Source organism: Rhinopithecus bieti, unplaced genomic scaffold, assembly GCF_001698545.2.
Source record: "Rhinopithecus bieti isolate Rb0 unplaced genomic scaffold, ASM169854v2 scaffold_15769, whole genome shotgun sequence".
NCBI classification, from domain to species: Eukaryota; Metazoa; Chordata; class Mammalia; order Primates; family Cercopithecidae; genus Rhinopithecus; species Rhinopithecus bieti.
This window is the reverse complement of record NW_016809129.1, coordinates 121,064-141,494: the sequence shown is the minus strand read 5'-3', so window position 1 is coordinate 141,494 and position 20,431 is coordinate 121,064. Positions and strand designations below refer to the sequence as shown.

The 20,431-nt window shown below is 35.1% G+C and overlaps 1 protein-coding gene across 1 annotated transcript in view; it reads right to left on the bottom strand.

The window, feature by feature from the left end:
• Window positions 1–3,691: 3,691 nt before the first annotated feature.
• ABCC9 (ATP binding cassette subfamily C member 9) overlaps window positions 3,692–20,431 on the bottom strand; it is a 129,440-nt gene continuing 112,700 nt past the window's right edge. Inside the window, 5 exon segments of the mRNA XM_017888598.1 lie at window positions 3,692–3,829; window positions 8,672–8,734; window positions 12,135–12,196; window positions 14,383–14,486; window positions 16,569–16,677. Of these exon segments, the coding sequence (XP_017744087.1) occupies window positions 3,692–3,829; window positions 8,672–8,734; window positions 12,135–12,196; window positions 14,383–14,486; window positions 16,569–16,677 (476 nt within the window).

Here is a 20,431-nt window from a genome sequence, read left to right as displayed (position 1 = left end):
GTTTTAGCAATTCAGGATAAGCTAATGTCAGCAGGGAAAGGAAGCATGTGAAAATCACCTTTAGTATTTTATGGTTCTATGTTCAGCACAACAAAGGGAAACTAGTGTAATGATTGATGTAGCTCAGTGATTCCCAAACTTGGTTAATTATGAATATCATTTGGCAGCACTTACTAGAAGTATCGATACAAGCTCTTTCACTGGAGAATTTGGTCCAGGTGAATCCTGTTAATACTTGAGATAGTCTGATATACATCATATGTAGTTACTAAAGAACAAATTAAACGTAAGGTATAGGATACATCCCCTTGGCTATTGATTCTTATGCCAAATGGCTAAGATTAGAAGACTGCATCTAACTTTGAATAATGAGTCAATAAGGGAATTATCATAGCACTATAAATCACAGACCTTCAAAGAATGTGTTACAAAATAAATGATAAAAGATATATTGGAAGACAACCATAAAAATTGATCAATAAACCTTGGGATAAAGTCCAGACATCTGATTATTTAAATAAAGATATATTTAAAAAATTAATATAGCTGTTTCACTTAATGGAAACTTCTCTGGAGCCTATATACAAAAGTAAGAAAGTGTATGACTCTGGCAAATGTGAAACAGGATTGTCAAAGCAGGGCTAGGTATTGTCTCTAAATTGTTGGTGATTTCCATCTATTGACCAGTCCTGGTTGCTGCTCAGTGGAACGTTAAGTGAAAAAGTAATCACCCTCTTTAAGCAAATAGAAGAGTAATTTATTATAATAGTAGTCCAATATGTTTTTATATATTGTAGAGAATAAACACATTTATTGTAGAGAAAAAATACATTTTATATATTGTAGAGAATAAACAGAATAAACACAACACAGAAAAGGAAAGAGAATAACCTATAGTTATAGGCACATGACAGTAAAACTAATCAGTGAATCAATCAGCCTTACTGTGGGTTAGGCACTTGTATTAAATTCCAAGGGCACAATGGCAAACAAGACATGGTCCCAAATCTCAGGTATCAGTTACTTAGAGGGTCTTCTGGTATCTAATCTAGAACTGAGTAGACTTTTAAATGGATCATGAGTAAGAGTATAAAAATAGATGGTGCACAATTGTTTGTACAAAGTCTTTTCCCTGTCAATGACATAAGTAACCCTGGTATTTTAATATAATGCTTTATGCATTTATTGCTTCTTATAAGTATTAAGGAATTATGATTTAAAAATTGATTTGACTAATTAAATATAAAATTTATAAATGTAAAATCTGATTTAGTTAAGGTGGTCATCTTTTACAGATATGTACCTATGTAGTCAAATATTATTTCAAGATGAATCTTTTTATATTCAATAGATAATATATATAATAAGTGGTTAATCAATGAAAAACATTATCCTTGACCTTATTTAGTCAATTTAGTTTTGTAAACAATTAGACATTTACTCGACTTAAGTAACTAAAAGTTATGACGAGACCAGGAACCACTTGGCTGTAAGAATGGTAAATGTGATCTTTAGTGTAACTAGATAGGCTTCTACTGATGTTGCTTGTACAGCAATATACTTAGAAAATATCATTAAAAGATTACTTCCATGGGTAAAAAAACCATTTCTCTATGAGAATGAATTATAACTTGCTAACAAGCAATATGCATATTCAGCCCTACAAAATATTTAAACGCCAAACATTTCAGGAGAGTGGTTGAATTTTTAGAATATATTTTCAGGACGTAATTAATAAGTACCAATTCTATTCTGTTTAGCTTTAGGAAAACAAGGTTATTTTCTTCCAATGAAGTTTTCTAAACACAACAAAAGGTTACAATTTAAGCTAAATATCATGGACCATTTTTGTCCATCCTTGTGGAACTTATTTTTTGTAAATATAAAGATTCAATATTCGGCCGGGCGCGGTGGCTCAAGCCTGTAATCCCAGCACTTTGGGAGGCCGAGACGGGTGGATCACGAGGTCAGGAGATCGAGACCATCCTGGCTAACACCGTGAAACCCCGTCTCTACTAAAAAATACAAAAAACTAGCCGGGCGAGGTTGCGGGCCCCTGTAGTCCCAGCTACTCGGGAGGCTGAGGCAGGAGAATGGCGTGAACCCCGGAGGCGGAGCTTGCAGTGAGCTGAGATCCGGCCACTGCACTCCAGCCTGGGCGATAGAGCGAGACTCCGTCTCAAAAAAAAAAAAAAAAAAAAAAAAAAAAAAAAAAAAAAGATTCAATATTCAGGCGAGGACACATATTCTGGATACACAACTATTACAGATTTTCCAAGAGCGAATACCCCCATACAATAAACAGAACACAATAACTATAGGAAAGCAGCATAATTTCTCTTAATTCATCAATTTTATAAGTCTTCACAATCTTACAATGCATTTGGATCTTCATATGAAAATGAGATCAATGATATTGACACTGGACGAGCACAGAATGGTAGAAACTGGTTGCTCACATGACAATGAAGGTAATTTTCAGTATTTCTGAATTTATTAATTTTCATTTAAGCAAACCTAATACTAATATCCCATCATTTTTTGATACACTGTTTACATGCTCATTAAAATTATAATAACATTTTTGGTATTTTTTATATGTACATTAAAATTAGAGCAGGAGCAAATGATCATGTGTGATACCATTGGGTGTCTAGAAGAGGTAAACTTTTCCAGCTAGAAATAGATATTTGTTATATATATATAATTTCAAAGTCTAAGATATTTCCAGCCTGCCACTGGACTTTTTCATATGAAATATCTGACACCTGAGAGAAATGTTCACCTGCCATTATTAGCAGTGCCAAATGAAGTCACTTGTCTGTGTAAATCTTGGGTAATGTGGCATGTTAGGGCTCAAGATCATAACCAGAGCTAATCGTTAAACTATAGAAAGTTTAGCTGGCCTGCCACTGAAAGATTGAACGTAATCACTCTTTGAACTTCAGTCTGGAAAAGGCACAGTATGACTGATATTTTAAGAATTCTCTCTTTACAGGACAGGAAAAAATGAAAATTTGAGTATAGTTTTTAAAATATCCAAACTCTTCATGATCTTTCTGGTTAAGGCTTTGGCTGTATAGAATAAGTATAAATGTGATAACTTCTTGGTGACAAGAAACAAGAGGGAAAAAAAGGCTTCTAAGAAAAATAGGTGTTACTAATGTTAATGAATACAATAACTTGCTTACAAGCAATATGCATAATAAATTCTCATAAAGTAGATATTGAGTTTGAGAGTTCATTAGAAAACATGTCCTTTTTTATTCTCTTCCAATAACTGCTAGAGACTCAAACAATAAGGAAACTATATTCTTACAAACAAGAGTATAGTACTACTGATTACTCATTGAAACTTCCATGCCTGAGACATATTTACCAGACTTAAAGTTATGAGAAAACTTTAGCTATTGATTTACCACTTAAAGTAGCTTACATGTTTTAATACAACCTAGTTATTTTTAAAGGTAGAGTGGCTTGATCACTATAAAAACAATCAATAATGAACATATTATGCAATAATACCTTGAAAACTGTTTTAAAAAACAGGAAAAATGAATGTCAACTTCTTGTGCAAAAATCTGTAAAAGTTTAAGATGCCACTTTACAGAGGTCAAGCTGATGATCCATTAACGTTAATTAGGTTATGACTGCATTATTTTAAATACATGTATTGTTTTAAGACACTCCTTCACATGTCTGCACGAACAAAAGAAGCAAATACTCCATCTTCCCGAGCCAAGAGGCTTTCTGGAGTGTCATATTCTAAAATATTTCCTCGCTTCATCACAATAACCAGGTCTGCCGTCAGAATAGTGTGTACTCGATGCTGTGAGTGGAAAGAATACATGTATTTGTTATACATTTCAGGGCACAAGCCAAAACAATGGAATATGTATATTTCACGAATTATTCTGGGATATTTGTTTATCTTGGTGAGTGACGAGATGTAGGGATCACAGACACCTCCCCTTTTGTCCTTATTTAAATTATCATTTATTTACATACTTTTAAGCAATGGCCAACATGGCTGGGTTTTCTATGGGCTGTACTAATTTGAGTGTAGCTAATATATCAGCATCATCATTTCATGAAACCTTCAGTTTAAGTAGGGTAAAAATGTTTATTGAGTAAAATTAAACTAAGAGAGGTCATTGCAAACCCGTTGGGTTATAATGTCAACAATAATTATCTCTTGTGTAGAGTCACTAATTCTTTGGGCTATAACACAATTTGAAGAACCCTGGAAAGTGGTTTAGTTCCGGGATGACAATTTGGGGAAGTCCATTCTGGCATGCAGTAATAGAATGGATTATCCAGGCCTTTAGACATGCAGTCTCAGTCTTTGGAGATCACTGCCACTGACCCACTCCTCTCCACGTGATGCCCTTTGGATTAATTAGTAACTAACAATGATAAAAGCAACCACTTTCTGAGCGTATGCCATCTATTAAGTGCTCCACACACATTCTTGTGAATCATTAGAACATTCCTCAGCTGTGGGTGTTATCTCTCTCCACTTTATAGGGGAGACCATTCACAGAGATAAAGCAAAATCAGGAGATCACATAGATAATAAGTAGCAGAACCAGTATGTAAATTAGGTTTACCAGTTTCAAAATGTGAGATATTTCCATCCCGTCATCTAACTGTTTCATAAGGCTCTCTGATACCTTAGAGGAGCATTCACCTGCCATGTCAGTGTTATGGTTAAGAGAACAGGCTCTGAAGATAAACGGGCCTTGTGTATTTTGGCTTTACCACCTGTTAGTTGTGCAATCTTGAGCAATATACTTAACATCGTATAGTTCCAGTTTCACATCTGTAAAATTATGGTGATAGTACCTGCCTCAGAGAAGGGTGATAAGGTTCAAATGAGATAATTCATGTAAAAAAATTCAGCACTTTGTCTGACATATACAAACAAATAATAAATGTCAACTACTATTATTTTTTATGTTTATAAATTAGAAAGGAAAAATCTGTGTGATGGGCTTTTACTTTTGCTAAGATCAGTATTGTTCAATAGAAATATAATGGGAGCCACATGTAATTTTAAATTTTCTAGGAGCTACATTTTCTTTCTTTCTTTTTTTTTTTTTTTTGAGACGGGGTCTCGCTCTGCCGCCCAGGCTGGAGTGCAGTGGCCGGATCTCAGCTCACTGCAAGCTCCGCCTCCTGGGTTTACACCATTCTCCTGCCTCAGCCTCCCGAGTAGCTGGGACTACAGGCGCCCGCCATGTCGCCCGGCTAGTTTTTTTGTATTTTTTTTAGTAGACACGGGGTTTCACCGTGTTAGCCAGGATGGTCTCGATCTCCTGACCTCGTGATCCGCCCGTCTCGGCCTCCCAAAGTGCTGGGATTACAGGCTTGAGCCACCGCGCCCGGCCCAGGAGCTACATTTTCAAGGTAGAAATAAACAAATGAAAGCAACTTTAATACATTTTAACCCAATCTATTCAGATGTTGTCATTTCAATATGTAACCAACATAAAAATGATTCATGAGAACTTTTACATGCTTCTATTAGTATTGTCTTTGAAATCCAGTATATATTTTACACTTACGACACTCCTCAGTTCGAACTATCTCCATTTCAACTAATAGCCACATGTGGCCAGGGACTACCATAGTGAACCTGAACTATGCAGGTCAAAATATTAGTGTGCTGATGGGAGTCCCTGTCCAGAGTTCTAAACCTAGAAATGCCATCTGTTTAGCTGATACACAGTCTTCCAAAGTGCTTCTCTGAACAATCCAAAGTCCTACCTAAAACCATCCCCAGAGTTGACAGCGTACATTCTGCCCTGGGCCATGTAGGTGGGGTGGGTTCAGTGTTTATGCTTGCAGAAAAGTCAGCAGTTATAGTTGTGGCTCATGACTCGAAGGGAAAAGAAAACATATATGGAATGTGATAATGATGCCAGCTTAGAAGATGTGCCAGTTTTCAACACCCATGACAAGCCTATCATTTGCTGAATATTGGTGACAAATGATGTATTAGGTTGGTGCAAAAGACCATTCACAGAGATACCATTACTTTTAATGTCAAAGACCACGATTACTTTTGCACCAACCTAATACACTGAGGAATTAACAAGATTTTGGAGGCTAACATTTATTTATCTTTGAGAAAGGCCCAGAGCCATTTGCACACCCATGTGTTTAGAAAAAGAAACTTAACAAGCTATCCAATAATATCTGCTGTGCGTTTTCCCTCCAGAAAAATATTAGTTGTTCAATAGTCGTATCATGGATGTCTAAAAAAAGAATATGGCCTCTAAACCCATAAATATAATATTATAAACATTGCATTGATATTCTAAAATAATATTTACTAGAAGAAAATAAAATAAAACATTGAAAATCTTGACCAACAGAAATAAATATAGTTGGTTTTTATTCCATTAATTCAAATAATTGTTCCTTGACAAAGTGTGATGTCAATTGTAATCGTGTTGATAAAATTTTCGAAATGTTCCAGATAAATTAATGGTGTAATCACTTTTAGAAATAAATAACATGGACTATTTTGGTGTGTGAGTGCTTCCTTTTAGAAGCTGGAGAAAATTATCTTTTTAAGGCATTCCACAATTTTAGTGGCAGCTACCAAAGTAATAAGCTCTTAGGCAGGGAAGGAAAAACAGTTGATTTTAAGAGTTTAAGTTAATTATACAAGCAGTCTACCATAAGCATGGTGGTGCTCTCCCTTTTGTGGGCCTGTTATGAGGAGTTGGTCCTCTACAAAATCTTACAGTGATTCTTCCTTGACAGCTTCATGTGTATTAGGGGCGGTTGGGAGCACAGAATTCTAGGTATCCTAGCGGCCACCTTCACATGAGTGGTTTTGAAATGAAGAATGAGTGAAAGAAATATAAGTCTATAGAAAAGTATTTAGTGAATGTAGGAGAAATTAAGTAAGAGGTAATCTAATTAGGAAACCTAACATTTTGTTAAAAATACAAATTTTGCTCAAGTAATTTTCCACATATAGACTGAACAGAACCATCCAACAATGCCATGCTTCATGCAAAGTAGGAAAAATTCATCTTTTGAATAGGCAATGGTCTCTTTTCTCTCCCTCTCTCCACCCATTTTGAGGCAGCAGGAAGTTATTTCTCTTCCAAAATATCTCCCCACCTTTTTCCAGTAAGGAAATTCTTGAAAATACTGAATAATTATTTTTAAAGTTAACCAATTCTACCCCTTAAATCATTCACACCTTAATATCAATGAGTTAATTGGGTGACTCTCCTCCAGGAAAGAGGAACCACAAAGTTCACTGGAAAATTCGAGAAAGTAGATTTTCTTTACTTAGGCAGTTTGCAGGAAGTAGGCCCTGATGCAACATCATTTCCTGTAATCTTGAAAAAAGCTGCACTCCAAAGGGTTCTGTTTCTCCCATGCATCATCTAAGAAAGTCGAAGCATAGCAAGCACTCCATACACCACTCTCGTTACTCACGAGTGAAACTCAAGTAACTATTTAAATGAAACAATGCATTCTCCAGGGCAGGTAAGAAATGTGTATGGCATTTTTATGGATGCTTACAAAACATCCCCAAGGACTAGTGAAATTGGTCCTTAGAATAAGAGGTAAATTCAGTTCATAGGCTTCGTAAATACTCTCTTTTGCATGTATATATTTGAAAACACATGCATGAACTCCATTCGGTACTGAGCATGACGAAAGCACTTGGTTGAGCTGATTTTGTAATAATACCCTGCAGTTAGTTCCCTCATCCCAGCCCTCCCATTTATTCACAGCATTAGCCATGCCTTACTGAGGGGATACTGCCAAGATAACTACCGGAGAATGACAGACTTGGCGCAATAGATCATGATGGTCTACTTGTTGGTCATCACCAAAGTGGAAAAGAGGCCATTCTTGTGGGCGAGTAAATTTGGAGCAGTATCACACTCCACTAAAATACCCTCAGAAAAGACTAAAACAAGGCCTGCATCCAAAATAGAAGAGACACGGTGCTGGAGAGAAAAATAGAAGAGAAGAGAATCAGCAGAAGAATAAATGTCCAAGTGACTCATTAAAAAAATAGTTTTTATTAAGCAGTAAGACTAAGTATGAGCAAGAATCCCCTTGCAAAGAGGAAAAGACAAAACTATGGACTATTGTAAGTCAGCTATAACGTGAATTACAAATATTTAAGCACTTCTTCTATTTGATTGGTGCAATCTAAAATAGAGAAAATTACCTGCCCTTACTGTGAGATATCTCATTGTCTATTTTTTAATAGATTAATGAATGGAAACATAGAAATTAGGTATAGATAGTAGCAGAATAAGCAATCCAATTTAGGAATTTTCTTTCTGAAACTGCTCATCAGACCATCAGGTTATAGAAAAGATAATTATTCTATATGAACTACCATTTTATCTGGTAAACAAGCAGAGGCCATGACCTGCTGGAATCCTTAGATTTACAATGTCCTATCATTGTCACTTAAAGAAGTCAGTTAGGTAGAGCAGACAGTTTGGGAAAGAACAATGCTTTCAAAACATCTTCGTATTTTTTTTCTTTTTTTGCACAGATACGGAAACATTAGCAGAGAAATAAATAATTCGACACAAGTATATTTTGCTAAAACGTAAAGATGATAACATGTTAGAACCAAAACCAAAGAGGTGTACCAACTCTGTCTTCTCATACTTACAGCTATTGTCACCACGGTCCGGTCTGCAAAGGCTGTCATTACTACTTTTTGCAAAATATTCTCCTGCAAAAAAAAAAAAAAAAAAGTGTAAATTTTCTCTGGATGACTTTGTCATCATAATATTTTACCCCAAGAACAATATTCCACTGAATCCCTTGTGAGCATTCTCAATCCCTCATTTTCTGTGGAAGTCATAAAAAGGGGCAGTCCCCAGCAGCAGGTTCATGCTGGATTCTACGTGTCTTCAAAACACAAATGAAAGTCAGTCACTGATCAGCCATAAGTGGGTAATAGATTTATGTCCAGGAAACGCAAAGAAGAAAATGAAATTAAATGAGTATCAAAATGCTCACTTGAGTTATACCACAGAAAGTATGTATTCGAAACCAGCAAAATTCTGTAATGATGTTAAGCTTTGAGTCAGAAAAGGGGAAAAACTAAAATTGATGCCACAAATTTGGACTTTGACACATAAATGAACATTCTAGGAAGAAACACTTTTTATCCCCACCACAAAGCACTGTTATAATTATATATATATATATATATANTTAGACTGTAAACTATAGCATAAAACTTCAAAACAAGGGCTCTGAAATCAAATAGTTTGGAACTGTGTCCTGGATCCACCACTTACAATTTACTCCTAGTCTAGACAATTTATTCCTAGTCTACCTTTCTTCACTTACAAAACGGCATTTAAAAAAATAGTAACTTCTTTCTAGAGTTTATTGTGAGAATGAAATAATATAAGTAATGTGGTTGGTGCTATGCCTGGCATTCAATAAATGTCTCTTAAACTCTTTGAGGGTAGAATTATTGATTGCTTATCATGTGCCATGTATCGTACCAAACTTTTTGTGTAGGTTATTTTATTTTCGCAACAACTCTATATGGTGGGTACTACTATGAATGTGTTATTTCTCTTAGCATCTCTAGATGAGTGGATCAGTGAATGAATGATAGATGGAATTGTGACCAGTGGAGCTAATTATAGGGGTAAACAGCAACCTAGAAACATGGTTAAAAGCATGACAATCAGCAAAGAAAGAGTGAAAGAGACGGTGAGCAAAGGAATGTGACTCCCATACTAGTATAGCAGCTAACAGCACAAGTTGTAGAAACAGGTAGACTTGGGTTTGAATCACTGCTCCATCACTTATCAGCCATATAATATGGGGCAAAATTTATAATTTCTATAAAATACTGGTTATCTACTTTATAGACATATTATGAAGATTAAATGAGATAATATATGTAAAATATTTTGCATAGAACCTAGCATATAGTAGATATTCAATAGATATTAACTAGTACTATTATTTAATTAAGATAATCATGAAGACAGAATTTTGATAGTGAGAGAAATAAAATAGAATCATGAAGTATAAGGTAATGACTTTGATTCGTTAATCATAGTTATCAAAATCAGGCATGATAGAAAGATTCCTGCTGTCAGTGTTCCTTATAGTGCAGTATCCTCACCAGTCCACACAATATTTTTGCCCACTGAGTCTGGGATAAAGTTAAAAATTAATCCTCATGAACTAAAGCTAATGAAATGTTTAGAATATTCTGCCTTCTTACCCTATCATCACTTTAGCCCAAATGCTAGGAAAAAGAGAAACAAAAGTCTTCTGTCAGCTATTGAATGTGTTATGATTTAGAAAATTTCTGAGATTCACAGTAGAGTCTGTACTTTTTACATTTGATAGACCTCAAATTTGCCTGAGTTATTAGAATTCCAGAAAAAAGGCTTTGGGGAAGGGTTGAAGGCCTTTTTGAACCTAAGAAGACAAGAAATTGAATTGTTACAACAATATTGCTATTTAAGAAAGAATATTAAGTTACTTTTCAGAAATTTATATCAGAATTAGAAAAATGCAGAAATATAGTTTATACTTCTTAAGGAGGTGGTGGAGGAGATTAGGTATATACATGCATACATATATACATAGGTCTAAATATATTTTTATGTATATGAGAGAAGTGTCAGGAATAGGGTAGGAAAGAGAATAGTAGGATTACATTAGAATCTGCTTAGGAGCTTTTCTAACATGTAGATATTCTCTCTTTTGGGGTATATGAAAATCCTAGGAGTAAATGGGAAGCCTGGCATGTATGTTTAATAAAGCTTCCTTGGGGACTCTGATATATGCTGCCTCCCAAATAAATTACAAGCCACGTCAGAAAGTAGGAGTTTACATTATAAAATATAACTGAAAACTAAAGTCTGATGTTCTAGAAAATATTAACTATTTTTCCTGAGTGGTTGAAACTTGGGAGATAACTTTTGCTATGTTCTGTGAGGCAAAGAGGAGGGAGGCTAGAGTTGATGAAGACATCTTTCTTTTATGTATGATTTTGTCTATGTTGGGCCCTGTTAATTTTCATTTACTTAGGTACAAATAGCTAATGCGTATTTTTTAACTTTAATGTTTGTTATTTATATGCATAGCCTGAATGGGAACATGATCCAAAGTTTAATTTTTTGGTTGAAATTTAGTATTTGGCTTCATATATATAAAGATTGGGGTAAGGCGATCTGCCTTGCCTTGCCTTTCTTCCACTGTGTCAAAGAATTTATGATCAAGGGCTAGAGTCAATATTAATTATATGATTTTGTTTTAACCAAGAAGAACTTAGTTAAATTTAAAATTGTAGTTGTACTCATAGATAAAGGGTTTTCTTTGTTAAAGGGGAAAGAAGAGCTATCTCTTATACTTGCTTAACTTTTCATTTAATAAGTTAATGTATTCATAATAAAGAGAAAATGAAAGGAGTTTAAAAAGTAAATTGAACACATAGTTATCAGAGAAAACAATTTTAAAATTATGATTTTAAACTCTCATCTGTATTGCTAAGAAAAGAATGCCCTATATGGTAATAATTAAAAAGTGGGGAAGAAAAAAAGAATCCTGCATTCTAAGGATGACCTAGACCATTGATAATCTAAGCTTGAAGTTAATCATTAGATTTTCTGAACCTTTATTACACTGGATCTGTTCAGTCTGCTTTAACAAAATGCCATAGACTCAGTGGCTTATAAACAACAGAAATGTGTTTCTCACAGTTCTGGAAGCTGGGAAGTCCAAGATCAAGTTTCCAGCAGATCTGGTATCTGGTGGAGGCCTGTTTCCTGGTTCCTCGATGGTACCTTCTTACCATGTCCTCAGATGGTGGAAGGGACAATGCAGCTCTCTAGGGTCCCTTTTATAAGGGTACTAATCATCCTTTTCATAAGGGATGTGCTGAAACTAAATTGTGCCTGAAGACCCTTATGTTACCTTTACATGTCAAATTTCTATTGTATTTGGCCAACCTTTTATTTTAAGGCACTAGGGCAAGAAGGACTAAGGGGTTTCCAAAGGTATAGAAATAGTAACATGTGCATATCAACAAAAATCACTTGGTAGGAACCCAATACCAACCAATAAGCCTACTCCTACTGTCTCAGATCTACTTCCGTTTCAGAATTAGAAGCTTTAAGGATTATGAAATTCTGGGAACTTGGAGTAGGTCCACCTAGAAGTAGAAGCAGCAAAGCCCAAAAAACCAGTAAAATTTTTTAGTAGTGTTGCTTAATTTTTTAAGTGTTATTTACTGGAAAATAAAACTATACCATGTTTAATCACTAAGCAATTTTTAACAAAAAACTTTAGCCCTAGGAATAGGTTAAACATGACACAATTTGCTATCATAGAATAATATATATGGGTAAAGGGTACCAGTTAGATTCCCATCAGCAAAAACTGGGTGATTTTCATTCTGTGGTATAGAGGTGCTAGTTAAGAGGCAGGAATTATTTTAAAATGACTTTAATTTTGATCATGTAATTACAGGATCTATTTATTCACTTGTTTTTAACTTATTCACAAATCTTAGTCATGAGCATTATTAATAGATAATTTGATGCCTTGTCACTTAGCAGTACAAGCATGTTTATTTTTGACTTTTAAACTCTAATTCACCCTTCTTGTATTTTTCTATTCAGTCATAACCCTCTCCTTCAAAATTTGGTGAGGCATCTTTGACTTTTGTCATAATCAGACATGCTAGCTTCAAGAGCTTTCCTGTTCCTCTTTTAATGTCTGTTTCGCACATTGTATTAGTTCCTTTTACAGTGTTAATTCTTCCTACAGTATGAATTTTTTTTTTTTTTTTGAGATGGAGTCTCGCTCTGTCACCCAGGCTGGAGTGCAGTGACGCAGTCTCCACTCACTGCAAGCTCCGCCTCCAGGGTTCACGCCATTCTCCAGCCTCAGCCTCCCTAGTAGCTGGGACTACAGGCACCCACCACCATGCCTGGCTAATTTTTTGTATTTTTAGTAGAGACGGGGTTTCATCGTGTTAGTCAGGATGGATACAGTACGAATTTTTATTCATTTTGCAAATATTCATCATAGATATTTTTGTCTTATTATTTCAGTTAGAATATGATTTTTTTTTTCTTTGGATTCAGAAGGTAACTTTCCTATTGCACTTAGGATAAATTCCACAAAAACTCTTTAACAAGGTTTTTTTCCTGGCTATTAGAAAGGAGGAAGACCCTTGTTGAACTGAAGATAGTAATGATGGGAGAGGACTTTGACTTCTGTAACACCTCATTCAGATAACTGGCTATTTTAGTTTAATTACGTGAATTTTGTCATCTCCCTTGGAGCTGCCTCCCAGAGCTGGTATGTCAGACATCCTCAAGTAAACCTTGACCCAATTTTAGAAATCTTGGCTAATTTTGAGTTAGGAAGTCCTTTCTTTAAGCAATATTTTTAAATTAATGGAACAATCACAAAATATATTTTACATATTGCACTTTTCAAAATACTTTAAAGTACTTTTAAAATACTCAACACCACAAAGTAACTTAGTTTAAAATAAAATAAAATTTTGAAATCAGACCTAATCAAATTTATATATCTCACATTTTCTTTCAAAATTTTGACCAAGATATCAATTAATAAATCCACTTTGAAAGACATTTTAAGGTATAAATGTGTCTGTTCATGTGGATAAAATTGTGTCATTGATATAACGTTACTATTCCTTTAAAGATTTTATGTTCTGAAAATATCTCCTCTTAGTCTATAAAATTGAGCAAAAGGATTACTGTTTTGAAAGACTTAAAAAAATGCTTAGCTATTTTTTAGCTAAGAAAAAAGATTCCTTTTCAGTAAATGGATAAAGCTGAAAAATAATAAATTAATAAAATGTTTTAAATAAAAAAAAACAAAGAAAATTATGTTATATAAATAAAAGGAATTTTCCCTCCTGGCAGCAGAGAAAATGGCTACTAATGTGGCAAAATTGCCCTTCCCTAAATGGTGCCAAACTTAAGCCTAACAGCTCCTGCAATCCTCCTATTCATTTCCTGATGGTAGGTGATCAGACAGGTCGACTGAGAAAGAATAACTACAGGGAAACATCCATTACAATGACCTGTACCCACCAATTGTGAAAAGATGGCAGAGATAAATGTATTAATTATAATATTTTGGAGTAGTCACATAGAACAGAATTTGTTATTGGGTTCACCCTCTTGTACCCCATGGAAAAACATTAGATTTTGAAATATTCTAATGACTTATAGGATGTTATTTTAAATATAAGGGGATTTAACACTAAAGTTATGTGATTATAGCATAAAATGTAGATAGACATATGTAGGATTAATGGCATATATAAAAAATAAATATACTATTTAGAAAATATACCTAGACCTCCTGGAAGAGATTTGACCATATTCTTCAGCTGAGCAATTTCTAAGGCTTCCCAGAGTCTGTCATCTGTGCATTTGCACTCTGGATCTAAATTAAATCTGAGGGAAAAATTAGTTAATTAGTCAATAAGTCAAAATAGAGAAACTTTTATGTATATTTGCTTATTGCTTTTCTTTCCTTACAATGTAAGTTTCATTTGTTTTGGTCACTGCTGTATATTCAGCATCTAGAACAGTGCTCAGAGCAGTGCAAGCACTGAATTCATGCTTGATGAATGAAAGCATGATCTTAATAGTATAAAAAATTGTCTTGATGATATCATTATAAAACTTTATATACATTATATCATATTACCAAGTTTGTTACCTAGATCCATTGGCTCCAAACTACGCTTAGTATAACCCAAATAGTATCTAGCAAAATATTCCTGCAGGACTGATGCTACATACATACATCTCTATAGAAATATATGACACTATTTTAGATAAGCTGTGCTGCATCACCAACAATAGTAGTGTACTTGTCCATTCTCATGCTGCTATAAGGACATACTCGAGACTAGGTAATTTATAAAGAAAAGAGGTTTAATTGACTCACAGTTCTGCAGGGCTAGGGAGGTCTCAGGAAACTTACAATCATGGTAGAAGGGGAAGCAAACATGTCCTTCTTTACATGGTGGCAGGAGAGAGAAGTGCTAAGCAAAGTGGAAAAGTTCCTTATAAAACCATCAGATCTCACGAGAACTCACTCATTATTATGAGAACAGCATAACTGCCCCCATGATTCAATTACCTCCTATTGGGTCCCTCCCATGACACTTGAAGATTATGGGAACTACAATTCAAGATGAAGTTTTGGTGGGGACACCAAACCATATCAAGTAGTATTCATAATAAATATATTTGGAGATATAAATTCACTGTGGTATTGCTAAATTACTTGACACATCCAGAAGTTTTAAAGTAGTTTTATAACTAAATATTAGGCAATCTTACATACATTTTTTCTTTAAAATAAAGAGTAATTAGTAAAAGGAGGTGGCAAACACTTCTTTGTAATTAAGTAGATGGAGGTTAGGAGCAAGATAGAACAAAATATGATCAAATGAGAGATGTGATCTGGGGGACAATGCTGATATCATTTTGCTCCAAATCTCACATGTCCAGGGAGGGACCTTGTGGGAGGTTATTAGATCACAGGGGCATTTTACCCCACCCTGTTCTCATGATAGTAAGTGGATTCTTATGAGATCCGATGGTTTTAAAGTGTGGCAGTTCCCCCTTCACTCTCCCTCTTTCCTGGCACCATGAGAAGATGTGCCTTAGCTTCCCCTTTGGCTTCTGCCATGATTGTAAGTTTCCTGAGGCCTCCCCAGCCATGAAGAACTATGAGTCAATTAAACCTCTTTCCTTTATAAATTACCCAGTCTCAAGTCATTCTTTACAGCAGTGTGAAAACAGACTAATACAGATGCCAACATGGACTTTGGAATCAGACAAACTGCAGTTGGAATAGCAGTTCTTCCGCTTACTAGGTGTATGAACTTGGTTTAAGTTATAGCTTCTTTGAGTTTCAAAACCCCCATCTGTAAAATGGGGATAATAAATACGTACCCTAGAGAAATGGTTGGAGAATTTAAACAAATAATATATTTAAAGCAGCTAGCAGATGATTGATATCCACCCCGCTTTTTTTTTTTTTTTTTTTTTTTTTTTTTTTTTTTTTGGTGGGAAACCCTGAACCAGGCATGAAGACTGTAGCAGCTTTATTCATAGCAATTTCGGCTGAAGTAAAGTTGTAAGGGGTGGAGGGGTAGGTAAAGGGATTAACCAAAGTCAGAATATCTGCTGAGGTCAGGCCAGACACACAAGTTAGACTGGATATCTGTAAGATAGAACACCTTAAAAAAGTCTGCCAAGCATCACCGTTCTCAAATATAGAGGAAAAAGTGGCTTTTATAGAATCAAACTGAAAGGGATGAAGATCTCCTGGAAACATAATTTTATAGGTTAACTCAGCAACTCTAGACTTTTCCAATCCAAATTGTTGGATGGCATATTTGATTTTATTGTCTTGATATCAGTTCACTCAGACCTGAAAAATGACTCTGAGTAAAACCTTTCTATGAGTCAAAGGCTAAATCCCGAGGCACACAGATGCTTGCTAAATATGTTACCTACCTAATGGAACCACTGAATAGTATTGGATCCTGCAGAATGATTGAAAGTCTAGAACGGAGTGTGTGCAGTGGTAATTTGGAAATGTCTATCCCATCAATGACAATTTTTCCTGTTAAGGAGAAACAGAAGTTACAGACACATAGTAAAATCACAAGTGAAATAATATTTGTTTACAAATTGAAAGTTATTTCCTAGTTCAGGGTTGAAATTCAAGAGACCAACTTTTCCATTTAAGCATGTGGTGATTCCTCAAGTATCTAGAACTAGAAATACCATTTGACTCAGTGATCCCATTATTAGGTATATACCCAAAGGATTATAAATCATTGTACTATAAAGACACATGCCACATATATTTATCACAGCACTATTCACAATAGCAAAGACTTAGAACTAACCCAAATGTCCATCAATGACAGACTGGACAAATAAAATATGGCACATATACACCATGGAATACAACGCAACCATCAAAAAGGATGAGTTCATGTCCTTTGCAGGGACATGGATAAAGCTGGAAACCATCATCCTCAGCAAACTAACACAGGAACAGAAAACCAAACACCACATGTTCTCACTCATAAGTGGGAGTTGAACATGAGAACACATGGACACAGGGAGGGGAACATCACACACCAGAGCCTGTTGGGGGGTGGGGGGTTAGGGGAGGGATAGCATTAGGAGAAATACCTAATGTAGATGACGGGTTGATGGGCACAGCAAACAACCATGGCACATGTATACCTATGTAACAAACCCACACGTTCTGCACATGTACCCCAGAACTTAAAGTATAATAAAAAAAAATCATGTGTCTTGGCCGGGCGCGGTGGCTCAAGCCTGTAATCCCAGCACTTTGGGAGGCCGAGACGGGCGGATCACGAGGTCAGGAGAACGGGCCTATCCTGGCTAACACGGGGAAATCCCATCTCACCTAAAAAATNCGCCACCTCGCCCGGCTAGTTTTTTGTATTTTTTAGTAGAAACGGGGTTTGTATAATTATATTTTAAAGGCTGTTCTGGGTACAGATTCCATCTCTGTCCTAGAGGAAATCTTGGTTCAGTTTTTAGAGTGAAGGAATTCTTTCAATCATTTAATTCACACTATCTCTCTTTTCTGTTGAGGCAGTATTACCCTTATGATAACCCTCATGTGTCCTTTCTGATGTCAAATTTTAATATCAAGTTAACTTTCAAAAGAACATTAATTTCTAGCTTATATGCAGTTTGTGATTTAACATAACATTTTACCTACTCATGCACAGCCTTCTGGACAGATCTTTCTTAGATACATTTGACAATTTCAAATAATATATTTCAAAAGGCAAAATTTATGGCTTTTTACCATAAACACATAGAGAAGGCCATTATTAATTCTAGCCATCATTAATCCCAGTGAATCATTCTTCTTCAAATTGCTTTAGGAAATAATGAGTGGTGTTGGTTATCAATAGATTCTATTAAACAGAGATTTTCACACTGCATTTCAGAACTTTTATGGCATAGTACTTGAATATAATACAGTACCTCTCATCAACTAAGCCCTGGAAATTTACTGTTCTGAAACATTTTCCAAAAGTTGTGGCAAATTTATTTTATGTTTATTGGTAATAGGAATGCCTTTAAACCATATGTCAGGTCCTATTTATTGTAATTCTCAACGTGCTATCATCAGTTCATCAAGGAGATGATTGAGCAGATTCTCAAAACAATAGTACTGAGGATTCAGAACCCATTCAGGAAATAATAAATTGTAGTTTTCATGCACATTTCTCTAATTCATCAATTTTAAAAGCTTAGATAATGCACTCACTGTGGCCATGTCAATGGAAGCTGTTGCCTCATCCATAATAAGAATGCTGCTTTTGCGGACAAAGGCCCTGGCAAGGCAAAATAGCTGTCTCTGTCCAACACTAAAATTCTCCCCACCTTCAGTGACAACCGCATCTAAATCAGAGAAAGAAGCAAGGATTTCACTAAAGAAATGCTACTAACATTTTCCTTGGGCAAAATCATGAAAAACACATTACGTTGTATGACAGCATGATGGATATCACTTAGTGCTGGTGCAAGGACTTCACACTGGAACACAAAGAGGAACTCCGCTTGAGAAAATAAAGATGTTCCTAAATCATCTCATTTATGACAATAGGTAGTGAATTACCTCTGATAGTAGGATATAAAACATTCTGACAACAGAAAGACCTTGGAAATTATTTAATTATTTAATACAATTCTCTAAGGGGATTACTTAACATAATTACCTAAGATCCAGAGAGATGAAATGGCTTGCCCAAAGTCACATTTAGCTAACTTGATAAGATACAGAATATTCTCAACTCTAATTCCACTTCTCTTTTAATTATACCATCTTTCTGAACTGTAAGTACCAAGTGGATAAGGACTGGGCTTGTTGTTGTTTGTCAGTATGTCCCTAGTACTATGATATCTTAGACAGGAGCTGAATAACACACTGTTGTATGGATAAATGAATGATGTGTCCTCATTATCCTTTTCTTTTTTTTGGTTTCCATCTACATTTCATAAACTGTACTATTGTGAGTTTAAGATAAATTCTGTTTCCAAATGTATTTTTTATTAGAATTCAAACACCTTTTCCTAATGGCCTGGGGAAAATTTCTATTGATTATATTCTAATGGTATCAAAGTCTTATAATTTGTCATGATTGGAAAATAGGTATTTATTTTCCAAACTCTAATTTACATATAAGAGGATGCTGGAGACAAGGAATGTTTCCACTAAAGCTGGCCTGAACCAAATCTTCATTAAGCAATTGGTCATCTTTACTAAGATGACGAGCACAATATTCATCAGTTACATAATGTAAATACAATCCCCTGTTGCCTGTGCTGTACCATAACCCCAAAACACTATGCTCACAATTCTAAACAGGTGCATGCAGCTCTCATGTTAATGAAGAGGACTAGAAAGATGCAATTGTCTGTCTTTCCAAATATTAATGGTGAGAGAGGGGATCTCTAAATGCCAAGAGAGAAAGTTTTATAAGCATGTATTAATTTCTCAAGTAGACTTGCTGGGCTTTCCACAGGAGACATCAAAAAAACTATTATGGGAGCTAGGCATAGGGGCACCTATAGTCCCAGCTACTCAGGAGGATCACTTGACCCCTGGGATTAGAGGATGTAGTATGTGATGATCTTGCCTGTTAATGGCCACTGCACTCAAGTCTGGGTAACATAGCAAGAACTTGTCCCAAAAAAAGAAAAAATCATTATGGAAAGTTCATCTAGAGTTCTGGAATTACTTTCACAACCTGACCCTGGCAAGTCAATAAAACATTCCTTAAAGATATGCTGTCTTAATTTTTGGTTGTGGCATACTTTCTCTTTGGAACTTAATTAAAATAATAAAATGTAGTGTTTTTGAGTTGGTCTTCCTTTTCGAATAAACTAACAGATAAACATAATTTTATTTTGTAGGTTGATTTTTAAAAAACTAGATGCCAAATAACACAATTTGGCAACTATATGTTATATATTAAATGTAGAGTATCAATCAATCAACTATTATCTTTTCTAGTGTTTTCTTAGAAGATATTAAGGAAGCAGAAGTCAAAAATTATACATGTTCCTTTTAATGAGTTAAAGATAGTATGAACTCTGTGGTTTCAATAATCACATTGTTCTTTCATTCTGTCATCATTTATTTGTCAGACATTGTACAACCTCTAGGAATGAATTTTTATCAGTGATTGAGTACATGTTGTGTTCTTTACACAAGTGTTTAAAACTGATACTGCCTCAAGGCAATACAAAACAATATCTTAAAACACAAACAACCCCATCAAAAAGTGGGCAAAGGATATGAACACACACTTCTC